The sequence below is a fragment of the Onychomys torridus genome, chromosome X, assembly GCF_903995425.1.
Source record: "Onychomys torridus chromosome X, mOncTor1.1, whole genome shotgun sequence".
Classification (NCBI taxonomy): Eukaryota; Metazoa; Chordata; class Mammalia; order Rodentia; family Cricetidae; genus Onychomys; species Onychomys torridus.
Window position 1 is genome coordinate 14,247,583 of NC_050466.1, and position 14,804 is coordinate 14,262,386.

The 14,804-nt window shown below is 39.1% G+C and overlaps 1 protein-coding gene and 1 pseudogene across 1 annotated transcript; one reads left to right on the top strand and one right to left on the bottom strand.

Moving 5' to 3' along the window:
- Positions 1-3,139: 3,139 nt before the first annotated feature.
- On the top strand, positions 3,140-7,591 carry LOC118574005 (annotated as a pseudogene).
- A 4,810-nt stretch (positions 7,592-12,401) lies between these two features.
- LOC118574449 (zinc finger protein 709-like) lies at positions 12,402-14,457 on the bottom strand. The gene has a single exon (XM_036175362.1). It carries the CDS (start codon positions 14,408-14,410, stop codon positions 12,623-12,625), a length of 1,788 nt encoding a protein of 595 aa, XP_036031255.1. The 5' UTR covers positions 14,411-14,457; the 3' UTR covers positions 12,402-12,622.
- Positions 14,458-14,804: the final 347 nt, after the last annotated feature.

Sequence of the window (14,804 nt, forward strand, 5' to 3'; positions counted from 1 at the left end):
CCACAAAGACACTTGCTTAACTATGTTCCTAGCAGCTCTATTTGTAATAGCCATAACCTGGAAACAACCTAGATGCCCTTCAACTGAAGAATGAATAAAGAAAATGTGCTACATTTACACAATGGAGTATTATTCAGTGGTTAAAAATGACATCATGAAATATGCAGGCAAATGATGGAACTAGAAAAAAAATCATCTTGAGTGAGGTAACCCATACCCAGAAAGACAAACATGGTATGTACTCACTCATTAGTGAACATTAGATGTAAAGCAATGGATAACCAGGCTATAATTCACAACCCCAGAGAAACTAAGTAACAAGGAGAACCCTAAGGGGGACATGCATAAATTGCCCTTGAAGGGGGAAATAGATAAGATATCCTGGGTAAACTGGGAGTGGGGAGAGGGGACAGAATGGGGAATGAGAACATGAAGAAATGGAATGGTCAAGTAGGAGCAGGGATGGAGAGGGAGAGCAATGAAAAAGATATCTTGATAGAGGGAACCATTATGGGGTTAGGGAGAAACCTGGTGCTAGGGAAATCCCAACTAACCCACAAGGATGATCCCAGCTTAAATTCTTAGCAATAGTGGAGAGGGTGCCTGAACTGGTCTTCCCCTGTAATGGTAGATTGGTGACGACTCTAATTGTAATCAAAGAGCTTTCGTCCAGTGACTAAAGGAAGCAGATTTAGAGATTCACAGCTAGGTACTGGGCCAAGCATCAGGAGTCCAGTTGAAGAGAGGAACAAAGGATTGCATGAGCAGGGGGGTAGGAGATGTCAAGATCATGAGGGGGAACCCCACGGAGACAACTGAGATAGCAAAAGCTCAAGAACTCTGGATGATGGCTAAGGGACCAAACTAGGCCCTATGAATGTGAGTGACAGTGGTGTGGCTTAGTCTTGTAGTGTATGCCAGCTGAGCTCTTGGCCTGGTTCCAGAGAGTAGCATCTAGCCCCGATCCTTCCTTTGTTTAGCCACACCTTTTGTTTCTCTTACTGCCCTACTGAATCTTGTCTGAGAGTGAAAGATCAGAGAGTCCCCCCACAAATCAAAGGCCTATGCAAAACTTGGTTCAGGAAACCTGAAAAACCATGGTACCTGATAAATCAAATAATTTGAACTTGGTATTTGTTCTCTGGGAACTCCTTTTAGGTTGCTTTGAAGGTACAGAAATTAACTGGCTAAACTGTAAATAGAGAAACATTCCTTTATTCTGAGACCAGTACAAAAGAAACACTCTTGGCCCCTAGAATCAGAGTCAGTGAATGAAATGTGCCCTGGTCTCAGAGGTAGTGTCAAAAAGCCAAGTAAGGCCAGTGAAAGAAACACAGTTTGGCTCTGAAATCAAGGCCATCTCTTTTCTTAGTCCACAAAACAGGCCAATCTTTGGGCAGAAAAACCTAACCAATTACTGGTTGACTCCACCTTTAAGACAGTCAATATAAATGGCCCTGCCTAGTTCGTTGTGGGCTGTACTCTCCACCCTGGTAGAGGCAGCTACTCTCCTGGACTTCTCCTTCCCAAATAAATCTCTTTCTCAAAAGAGTTTTGGGTGTGAAGACTTCATTCACTGGCATAGAGAAGATTCCTCAGTGCTGAGATGTCCTTCAATGGACAGAGCAAAGAGGAGCTGAACAGAAAATCCTTGCTGAGACGTCACTCACTGAAGAGAGCCAGAGAGCTCTAAAAAAGTAACACTTTTCTCTGGAGCCAGAGGAGATTGCTACATTTCTGCAGGAGTTTCCCCTTTTCCAGAGTAAAGCAAAAGAAGCAACATCTTAGGCCAGAGAAGCAGAGCTCTTCTACAAAAGAATGGTGGAGAGGAGCAGGATTGCTATATCCTAAAGGGAGACCATCCCCATCACACCAGTATAGCCTGACTCTTCTGAATAGTCAGGATGCCCTTCCTTGCAGAGCTGTCCTGGCAGCTCCAGGCCTGACTTTCCCAAACAGTCAGGATACCCATCCCTGCTGAAGCAGTTAGGCCTGACTCTCCTGAGCAGCCAGAAAAGCTTCCCCTCCAGGCCAGAGCTGTCCTAAGCAGCTCAAGGTATCCAGAATACCTCCAGGGCAGAGCTGCCCTAAGCAGCTCAAGGTATCTGGGATGGGATATCTAGCCCTCCAGCTATCAGAGCTGTCCTAAGTGGCTTGTTGCTTCCAGGACACCTTGCCCTCCAGCTGTCAGCTGTTCTAAGTGGCTACCTCACCCACCAGGGCTACTGTCTCATCGCAGCTCCAGTCATCACCTGATTCCCAAGTGGTCAGGATACCCCTTCCTAGAGTTACAAAACTCACCTTTTGGTGCCAAAGTCTGGGACCAAACCCACATAGTTGCAACAAATTTACTTACACTGCTCTTTGAGAAGTAGTCACTGACAGGCTTAATACAAACTATCAATTTGGACTTTGGTAGTGCTGAGTTGTGTCTCTACCAGTGAACTGCATTACCCACAGTGGGTGGGTCTTCCCACCCCAATCATCATCATCAAAAAAACCTCATAGGAATATTTCAAGGCTAGTGCCTAGGAAAATCCAAATTCTGTGAAATTGACAATTAACATTGTCTTATGTGTCATCTAAGTTATAGTATAGGATGAAGAGTCTTATTTAAAAATTGTGATTTGGGTCCAAATGTTTATTTGTAATTAATAAAATACACTAACATTAAAAAAATTAGCATTTTAATGGCACAATATAGCTTTGTGATGTCACAAGTCCAAAATATGATAAAACAACCTAATATCAAGATGACACAATGCAGCATTGTGATGGCACAATATATTATCTTGGTGGCAGAAGGAAGTATTATAGTGTGAAAGTGTAGAGAGCCGCGTGTAGCCACACCCTAAAGATGGTGCTGGCTTCTACCCTCTGCCTTCCCGATGGCAAACACTCTTTATGGTAAACAGTTCCTTATTTGGCTATGGCTGGATTCGTGTGTTGCTGGCATATGCGTGAACCTGTGGACAGTGCCCACATGGCTGCCTGGGGTTGGTTGCCCAGCCCTACTTAGGTGCTGGGAGAGGCTTGCCCCAGCGAGAGAGACACAATGCAATTAATCAAAGGTCTGAATAAACTGTAATGAGAAGGATCCCGGTGTCGCGTCTTCCTTGCTGGTCGAGGCGGGCGCGACATGAAAGTTAAGCAATGTGATGCCACTTTCCATATTATGATCACAAATTTGGAAAACAATGGAGTATGTCACAATTTGGCAATGTAATGATGCATGGAGCATGTTAATGTCATAATTGAGCATTTTGATGGCTAAGTGGATAATTTGCTAATAGAATATAGTATAGTGATGACAGAAAGAAGCACTGTGATATCACAATTCAGCATTGTAGTGAGAAAATGGAAAACTGTGATGATATATACTTTAATGATGACATCATGCAGTACTGTGATGACAAAATAAATTTTTGTAATGGCACAATACAATATTGTGATATAGTAATTTAGCAGTGTGATGATATTATCCTGCATAGTAATGACACAGTAGAGCTATTTGATATCATATAACCATATTATAATACCAAATTTCAGAACTATATTGTTAGTTCAGCATTTTGATAGCACAGTGGAAAACTGTGTTAACACATTATTTTATTGTATTGTCACAACACAGCATCGTGATGCCAAAATTGAGCATATGAGTGTCCAATAGAGGTCAGTTATCATAATTCAGGATGTGGTGATAAATGGAACATTCTCATATCACAATAGAGTACTGTGATGGCACATTGAAGCACTGTGGTGACACAATAGAGCACTGTGAAAACAGACTATTTTGATCAGATGCTGGTGCCTTGTAAGCTAATGGAGTATTGTGATGATGATGAGCATTATGTTGAATTACACAATTGTGCTGAAACAATATAGCACCGTGATGACACAATACAGCATTGTGCTTGCACACTGAGTACTTCAGTGTCACAATTCAGCATAGTAGATATAATGGTGCTTCATGATATCACAAGACCACATTGTTCTACAACTACCCATAGCACAAACTTTAGCCATTGCAGTAACTGTAATCTTAGCCTAGCCTTAATCCTACCCCTAACTCTATCTCTAAACAAAATACATAACTGTATTAACAAACCCTAACACTACCTCAGACCTAACTTTATTATCCCTGACACTAATTGTTAGGGACCAAGATTTCAGGAACCAAACATGAACCATGGAAAGTACTAGCTAAGCCAGAGAACAAGTCATAAACCCACCGTCCTCCCCCCTCCCTTAGAGCAGTAACACCTGTTTGCTGATGGGAGGCTCCCAAAGATAAGAACATTCCACAGTCAGGTGCCATGGCAACCAAATATAAAGAGCATTCCATGGTCAGGTAGCCTAGCAACAGAACAAATGGCCCTTGACCAGTCACATTAGCAGACTTCCTGCAGTTGCACGACCTGCATGTCTCCCACATACGTCCCTTCCCCTTCCTGCCCCTTCCCCTCTTATGCTATATAAGCCATGTGAAGGAAAATAAAGTTTGGCGGCTTGATAAGAATACTGTCTTGCTGTCCATCTTTTCGTGTTGCCCTGTCCTTTCATTCGCTCCCACAGGTGGGTCGCCCTGTTGAAACCCTGCTGGCCTGGGCAACTAATCCTCTCCTAGCCCCAGTCCTACACCTAACCCTGACTTTAAGCTGAAATTTAATTATAATATAGAACATAAATTTACCCCTAAGACCAACACCACCAATGTTAACGTCAGCCTTAACCTCAACCCTAATTCTAGCCTTAACGTAAACATAACCCACAACTAACACTTACCCTAATTATATACCTAGTCCCAGCACTAAAACTAACCCAAACCTCACCCTAAACATTACACTTATCTTATCCCTCTTTCTAATCTAACCTTAATCCAAACCCTAATTGTAACTATAGTACATCCCTAAGGCTAACAATAGCACTCACTCTAAGCCCAACCATACTAAGTTATAACCATAAACTATCCCTAAACCTAACTATAGCCAACATCAGATTATAACCCTAAACTCAAACTAACATGAAATATTAATGTGGTATTTTAAGTGAGAATGATCCCAATAGGATCATATGTTTGAATAATTGGTCCCCAGCTGGTAGAATTATTTAAGAAGAATTAGGGGTGTGGCCTTGTTGGAAGAGGTGTTGTCACTGGGGGTGGGCTTTGAGATTTCAAGAGACTCTAGCCATTCTGAAGGTCTATCTCTACCTACTTGAGGATCAAGATATAAACTCTCAACTGTTCTTGGACCATGGCTTTGCTCTACCATCATGGACTCTAATCCTCTGAAACTGTAGCCCCCAAATTAAATTCTTTCTTCTATAATTTTCCTTGGAAATGAGGGTTTATCACAGTTATAGAATAGTAACCCTAACTATAAACACGAGCCAAATCTAACACTAGCTGGGCTAGATAGGTTTTGACAACTTGAAACAAGTAGAGATGTATCTGGAAAGATGGAATCTTAACTAAGAAATTGCCTCCATTAGATTGGTATGTAGACATGTCTATGGAGAATTTTATTGATTCATGGTTGTAGTTAGAGAGCCAGAACACTACAGGAAGTTCAATCCCTGAGCAGGTGGTTCTGGGTTGTATAAGGAAGCAAGCAGAAAAATCCATGTAGAGAGTCAACCATAACAAAACCCTAATCTTAACCCTAGCCTTAAAACAAAACCTTATTGCATTCCTAACAGAACCTTGTCAACTTAAACTTAACCTATAGTCTAGCACCAACACTACCCTAAGCATAACCATAACAATGGCCTAGTCTTATCTGTGACCCTTATCCGATTAACACTATTCCTAACCTTAACTTTCAGCCTAACCCTAACAGTAACACTAACATTGCATAAAATCTCACCCTACCCTTTACCCTGACACTAACCTAACCCAATACCTAGTCACAAATCTATAATTCTAACACTAGCCTAGCCCTAACCCTAATTCTAATTCTAATCAGAACCTTAAAAGTATTCCTAACTTTAACAACAAACCCAAGGTTAACCTGTCTTATTCCTAACATAAACTTAACCCCTCACCTTAAACTAACAAAGGAACTAACCCTAACACTCACCTAGATCTCAATGTCATTACAACTCCAACTCAATACCTAATAGTACCCCCTACATTAACCTTAACATTAGCCTGCCCCTAAGCCTAAGCTATGTCCTAATTCTAATACTAACCTTAACCATAAACCTATGCCAAACTCTTACACTAACATTAACCTAGTCCTAACCCAGTCACACAAGGCTGGGTATCTCAACTGGTCTTCTGTATATGCTGGAATCCCAAAGAAGTAGGCTCCAATGCAAGTGAAGGAATGGATGTGTTAGAAAGGCAAGGGAAAGCAGGAAAACAGCAAAACTTTCCTTCTTCTATGTCCTTAATTAGGCTTCCAGTAGAGGGGGTGACCCAGATTAAAGGTGAATCATCCTGCTTCAAGATCTTGATTAAAGTATGTATCTTCCCACTTCAACATCCAAATAAAAAGCCTATGTCTTCCTTCATCAATATTCTGATCAAAGGCATGTTGTTTTCCCACCTCAATATCTGGATCAGAGGTGTGTCCTCCTACCTTAAAGGTTTGGACTAGAGTGGAATCACCCATTTTAAACCCAACAGAATATCTCTCACAGGTGTGCCCTCCATTTCTAGATTGTAGTTCCTTCCAGATACAGTCAAGTTAACAACCTAGAATAGCCATCACAACTAGTCACACAAATCCTAATCTAATCATATCACCAAACTTAGTCTTAACCCTAATTCTAATATTAACAATAAACCATAGCGCTAGCCATCAATTAAGCTATACTCCTCCTGTCAACAATCCTAGCCCTATTCACACCACTAACCCAAACTCTAAACCTTATCTTTTACTTTACCCTAACACTAAACCTGTTCCTTTCCATAATTTCAGCTCTAAGACAGAATTAATACTAAATCTAATCCTACCACTTACCACCCAGAATCTCTCAGGACAACTGACATAAGCACCAAGGCTTGGGAGAGGGGGCAGGTTGGCTAAGAGAAAGCCCTACCAGAAGAAACAGAAGTATGAGTTGGGATGGCCTGTTGCCAACATTAAGATTGATCCCTGTTGTATACACATAGTCCAAGTTTGAGGAGGCAATAAGAAGTGCTGTGTCCTGAGATTGGATGTAGGGAACTTTTCCTGGGCCTCTGAGTGTTGTATTCACAAAACAAGGATCATGATGTTGTCTATAATGCATTCAATGAGCTGGTCTGCTCCGAGACTGATGAAGAATTGCACTCTGCTTATTGACAGTACATCATATTGACAGTGGTACTAGTCCCACTGAGTACTGCCACTGGGCCACAAGAAGGGGGCCAAGGTGACTCCTGAATAGGAAGAGATTTTAAACAAAAAAATGATTTAAAAATTTCAAAAGAAATATGACAAAAGAAAAATAGAATGCCAAAATCAGCAGTCTTCAGGAGGAGCAATTCCAGTAGGGCAAGCTTCTTACCTGTAGCCAGTGTGGCAGAGCAGAGGGCTATGTACTAAAAGGAAAAGAGCTGGAGTTATATCCAAGGAAGATCAAAGGCTATAAAGGCAAATAAGCCATCATTAACAGCTCGTGTAATAAAAAGTGTTTATTGTCCAATGTTTAGAAAGAAAAAAAACTAACATTTATTCTAATCCTAACCCTCACCCAAACATGAATACTAACCCTATTACTAATCCTAAACATAACCCAAACACTAGCTAAACAAACTAGAGTTCTATACTAAAACAATGCACTAATCCTATTGACAAAGTAACATAGCTATACTGAAAATCAAACCATCTATGGACCTAACTGTAGTAGTATACTAACCGTTAGGATTGTAGGTTCTGTTTGTATATATGGTTATGCTTTTTGTTTTATTTTGTTTTTGGTCTTGATAGAAGGTCTCTACATATCTGTATGTCCCTGGCTGGCCTGGATTTTGCTTTGTAGTCTTGAACTCCCAGAGATCTGCCTCTCTTGGCTTCCCAAGTGCTAGAATTGAAGGTGGGTGCCAGCATGCCCAGCTTAGACATAAGCTTCTTACAAACCCAGAAGAATCCCCAGTCTGAATCCTATCCTAAACAGTGACTATAAATTTTAGTTGAACCCTATTACTAGTTCTTAACATAACCCTAAACCAAACCTAAGGTTATTCTTAACACTCACTCTAAAAGTGAACAATAACACTAACCCATCTCCTAACTCTAACACCCCTCTAATCCTTACTTTAATCTGAACATTAAAACTAATCTAATACATAGCCATATCATAGCCCTAAACCCTAATTCTAACTTGAAATTAAACCTGAACACTATGATTAGCATACCACCTTAATTAAAGCTAATGATGACCACAACACTGACACCAACCCTAGCCATAACCCTAAACAGAACCAATCTGAAAATCAAAACCCATTTGACTTTAACTCTTACCCTAAACCAAAGCCTAAACCTATACCTAACCCAATTCCTAACTCTAACCCTAAACTAAGCACTAACCTTATCCTTAAACCATATACAACCTTATCCCTAATGGTAAATGTAACTATGGTAATATTGTGTTCCCCACAATATTGTGCCCCCTAATAAACTTATCTGGGCTCAGAGACAGAACAGCCACAATATTAAACATAGAGGTTTTAATTAAATTAAATTGAAAGCACACACTTTTAATCCTAGCATTCCAGAGGCAGAAATCTATCTGGATCTCTGTGAGTTCAAGGCCACATTGGAAACAGCCAGGCATGGTGACTTTAATCCCAAGAAGTGAACCTTTAATTCCAGGAAGTGATGGCAGAAAGCAGAAAGGTATATAAGGCCTGAAAACCAGGAAGTAGAAGCATTTGGCTGGTTAAGCTTTTAGTTTTGAGCAACAGTTCAGCTGAGATTCATTCCAGATGAGGACACAGAGGCTTCCAGTCTGAGGAAACAGAATCAGCTGAGGAATTGGCAAGGTGAGGTAGCTGTGGCTTGTTCTGCTTCTTTGATCTTCCAGCATTCACCCCAATAACTGGCCTCAGGTTTGATTTTATTAATAAGACCTAACAATTCGTGCTACATCTGGCCCCCAATGTTCCTGGAACAAATTCACAAAAAAAGCCTCTTGCCTGTGACCTTGCGGGTCCCAGCTCAGACCCAAGCTACATTCAGCCGGTTGTAGTGGCACACGCCGATAGGATTTGCTGAAGGAGGCAGAGGCAGGAGGATCCCGAGTTTGAGGCCGGTCTAGGAGCCTTGCTAAGGAGAAGCTGTGGCCAGGGCCTAGCTACAAATGGTGGCGGTGGATCCATGAAGGTAGTGGCTGCTGCTGCAATTGCTGGCTGCTTCTCATTGTGTTGGTGACTGTTACCTGGGACAAAGAGTTTACTGTTGCTTGTTCAGAGAAGAATTGCTAGGACCATTGTGTTACAAGAAAGCATAAGCAAAGGTCAGTTTGGAAAAGTTTGGCCAGGCCCCAGGTGGAGCTCTGGGAGTCCAATCAGCGAGAAAGGATGGATTGTATGAGCGAGAATTGTTGAGACCATGACTGGAAAAAGCACAGGAACAAATAGCCAAACTAGTGGAAACACATGAACTTCTTCTACCTTCTTTGATCACTTTGGTTTAAAGTTTTCATTGTAAAGCTCTTTTACAACCTTAGGTTTACTCTAAGGTTTTTGTTTTTGTTTAAAGATAACATGGGATTGTTTCCTTGATATGTTTCTCAGTATATTTGCTACTGGTGTATACCATAGTAAGGCTCTTAATTTTTATGTATTAATTTTATATTCTGCCAATTTGATTAAAGTGTTTGTCAGTTTTAAGTTTCCTGGTAGATGGTATATATATATATATATATATATAGTTTTTTCTTAGGGTTTTATTGCTGTGAACACACACCATAACCAAGGAAACTTTTATAAAGGAAAACATTTAATTGAGGCTGGCTTACAGTTTTAGGGGTTTACACCATTACTGTCATGGTGGGAAGTATTGCAGCATGCAGGCAGACATGGTACTGGAGGAGTTGATAGTTCTACATCCAGATCAGCAGGCAGCAGGAAGTGAAATGTCACAATAGACCGGGCTTGAGCACTTGAAACCTCAAAGCCCAGCCCGTAGTTAAACACTTCTCCAACAAGTCAACCTCCTAACAGCACCATTTTTATTTAAACCACCACAGAAAGTGTGTTTGGGAGGCAGAATGTGTTGCTGCTTCACACTAATCTTTAAATATATGCTAAACCTAATCTTAATCTCTTACCTTAATGCTATCTCTATTGACAACCTATGTTAATGCTCACTATAACTCCTAACATCCAAAATCTTAACACTAATCATATCCTCAACCCTGCTCTAACCAACTAACAACACTATCACTACCCTAAACACAACCTAACTCTGATCCCAACCCAAACCCTAACTATATACAACACTGTACCTCATGTTCAACCACATTTAAAATTAATCTTAACTATATTCCAAACATTAATCCATAATGCAAAAACCTAACCTAAGATTTAAACACCTAACCCTAGTACCCAATCTCTAGCCCCACCACTATGACATCCTAATCCATAACAATAAAAACTTTAATCCTTATGTAAAACCTGATTTCTACTCCTCTAATCCTAACCCTAATCTTTAATCTTAATTCTAACCCTCTCTATGAGGACAGAACAAAACAGAATATGCAGGTGTTACCATGGAAGAAGCAAAATTTTATCTGGCAGCTCTTCACAGTATGTGAATCAGCTTCTGGCTATATTGCTTCTCTTTACATACACAGACAAAAAATAATTGTAACTTAAAATATTTTTAAAAAGAAATCTATTTAAAAACCATTCTTTAGTAAAAACTTTACCATTTATTAAAGATGAAAGCACATTTTCATACTAATTGAGGTGAGATGCTTATTTTAAATCTATTATTAAATCTTATCTGAATGTGGCACTAGCCTTTAATCCCAACACTCAGGAGGCAGAGGCAGGTGAATCTCTAAATTCGAGGCCAGTCTGTTCTACATACTGAGTTCCAACCAGTCAAGGTCACACAGTGAGACCTTGTCTCAAAAATAAGGGGGGGAGGGTAGATAAATAAATCTTAGCTGAATATCTGAAAATACAAAATACACATAATTAGTATTTCCCAGAGTTGAATCATAATTGCTAAATGCCCTTCACATAAATTAGTACAAAATGGCAAAAGTACATTTAGGACCATTTCAGAAACTATTGGATAATCTAAAACCCAAATTCACTAAACAATCTTTATAAAATACATTTTGTTAAATTAGAAAAATTTTAATCAAGCTTTTTAACATAATGTAATCCAAAGGTATACCAATTTCTTACTTGCAAACTGATAAGTGACTAGGAAAGTATAAAAAAAAATTTAAATTTAAAAAGTGAAAAAGTTATGAGCTAATTCACTGAGGACAATATTTTATAAATAATAAAATCTTAAGTTTACAGTGTTTATAAAGTTAATAGTAGTAATATTATTGTATAGTATGTCCTTTACATTCACTAAAGTACAACTCACTGACACCCAGAGCAACATCTAGTCCTTAAGACTTCAATCACAATATGGAGCCTTCATAAGTGTGGCACTTACACCATTATTCTTTCATGTATTTACACCAAATATTTTCAGTTTCCTAAATAATTACTGTTACCCCTGCCTAAAACAATTAGTATGACATATACTGTATGTTTGTAGTAGTGTGGGGGAGATTATACTATATTTGTGATAGTTGATATTATCATCTTAAGCTCTAGAATCACCTGGGAGATGAGCTTCTGGGCTTGCCTGTAAGGGATTTGAGACAGGAGGAACTACCCTGAAGGAGGTGACACTATTGCCTGGGTTCAGGTTCTAGCCAATAAAAGGGAGAAAGCTAGGAAGTCAATTGATTGCAAAACAGGGCAAGTTCTTAACTTGCAATTCTCCTCCATCAGCCACCTAAGTAGCTAGCACTACAGGCTTGCACCACCAAGCCTTTCTAGGACCATTATTAAATGCAAATTCCTTGTAAACATAATATATTCATAACCTATATAACATTATATTCATGTTATAAAAATATGAACATTATAGGTTAATTTTCATCAGGATTTCAAAATACTTAAAATGTAGTCTTCATGACTTTTACTGTTAAATTTTTACAAGCTTTACTTTCCAAACCAGTTTCAACCCAACATCCAGTCTTATAAAAGCTACCTGTTTGCATTACCAAAGAGGACATATGAAAAATTAGGTATCCTCACATTACATTCCTAAGGTGTTCCACCAAAGGTGTCCAAGTTTTCAAATGGAATTGAACATCTTTATTTTGTTTTCCAAGACAGGGTTTCTCTGTGTAGCCCTGGCCAGCCTGGAACTCAGATATCTGCCTGCCTCTGCCTCCCCAGTACTAGGATTAAAGGCATGCGCTACCATGCCCAGCTTGGAACTGAATATTTTAACACGTTTTACTGACTGGACTTTCTGCATAAGTTTATGGTTTACAAACAAAAACTGAAGCTTTCATCTCATTTTATACTACCAGATTTTTTTCTCAGGAGTGTTTTCAAACATTAGAAGGAAGTTAGAAAGTCTACAAGTTTTTGTACTGTTCAGATTCATGGGGCTTTTTCTCCAGCATGAGTTTTTCCATGTCTTTGAAGGGACCGGTGACATCTAAAGGCCTTACCACACTGTTTACATTCATATGGTTTTTCATGACTATGAGTTCTTTCATGTCTCTGAAGGGAGCTGTGACATCTGAAAGTTTTGCTACATTGTTTACACTCAAAGGGTTTTTCTCCAGTATGGATTCTTTCATGTACTTGAAGAGAAGGGAGACGCCAGAAGGCTTTACCACAGTGTTGACATTCATAAGGTTTTTCCTCAGAATGAGTTATTTCATGTAATCGAAGGGAGCTCTGTACTCTGAAGGCCTTACCACATTGTTTACATCCATAAGGTTTTTCTCCAGTATGTGTTCTTTCATGTCTTTGAAGAAATGAGGGATAAATGAAGGTTTTACCACATACCTTACATTCATAGCGTTTCTCTGCAGAATGAGACCTTTCATGCATTTGAAGTAAATATCGAGAAACAAAGGACTTGCCACACTGCTTACATTCAGATGAATTTCCTTCATGTATATTACTAAGACTGAAAACTTTATCACGTTGCTTGCATTCATAGGGTTTCTCATTACTGTGAGATATTTCATGTCCTCGAAGACTACTAAGAATTGTGAAGGTTTTACCACATTGTTTACATTCATGTGACTTCTCTCCACTGTGGATTCTTTCATGTAGCAGAAGGGAACTTGAACAATCGAGAATTTTACCACACTGCTTATATTCATAAGCTTTTTCTTCAGTATGAGTCTTTTCAGGTACTTGAAAATAACTGAGTTTTCTGACAGTTTTATCAAATTGCAGATGTGCATAGGGTTTTTCTCTAGTATGAGTTAGTTCATGTAACTGGAGGGCACTGGGACAACTGAGACTTTTATCACACTGTTTACATGTATATAGTTTTTCTTCAGTGTGAGTTCTTTTATGTATGTGAACATAAGTTAGACTTCTAAATGCTTTACCACACTGCTTACATTCATAGGGTTTTCCATCAGTGTGAGTTCTTAAATGCCTCTCAAGTAAACAAGGAAAAATGAAGGACTGACCACATTGTTTACATGCATATTTACATGCATAGTATTTTTCTTCATTATGAATCTTTTCATGTCTTTCCAGTGAAGGGAGATAAAAAAAGGCTTTACTACACAGCTTACATTTATAGGGCTTTTCTACAATATGAGATCTTTCATGTTCTTGGAAGGTACTCCAATCCCTGAAGATTTTACTACATTGCTTACATTCCAAGGGCTTTTGCTCAGTGTGAGCTCTTTCATGTCTTTGAAGGAAAGGAGGACATAAAAACACTTTACTACATATCTTACATTTATAAGGTTTCTCTACAGTATGAGCCCTTGCATGCAATCGAAGGGAACTGTGACTTCTGAAGGATTTACCACACTGTTTACATATATAGGGTTTTCCCCAAGTATGAGTTCTTTTATGTATTTGAAGAAGAGAGGAACAAAGGAAGGCTTTACTACACAGCTTACATTTATATGGTTTCTCTCCAGTGTGAAATCTTTCATGTGTCTGAAGTAAATATGGGTAAGTGAAGGACTTACCACACTGTTTACATGCATAAGTTTTTTCCCCAGGATGAGCTATTTTATGTCTTTGAAGGGAACAGTGACTTCTGAAAACTTTACCACACTGTTTACAGTCATAACATTTTTCGGCATTGTGGGTTCTTTCATGCATTCGAAGGTAACTTTGACATTTGAAAGCTTTACCACACTGTTTACATACATAAAGTTTTTTCTGCATTATGAATCCTTTCATGAAATCGAAGAGAACTGGGAAAACAGAGGGTTTTCCCACATTGTTTACATTCATAGGGGTTTTCTTCAATATGAAAAATTTCATGTAATTGAAGATAATTATGACATCTGAAAGCTTTCCCACATTGTTTACATTCGTAGGGTTTCCCTCCAATATGAGTTAATTTGTGTAATCGAAATGAACTTTGATGTCTAAATGATTTTCCACATTGTTCACATTCATAGGGTCTTTCTCCAGTATGAACCCTTTTATGAGTTTGAACGGAACTAGAAGAACTCAGAGCTTTACCACATTGTGTACATTCATAACATTTGTCTTCGGTGTTGGTTCTTCCATCTACAGAAAATGAATAGGTGCAAACGAAGGCCATTCCACATTGCTTATAGGATTTTTC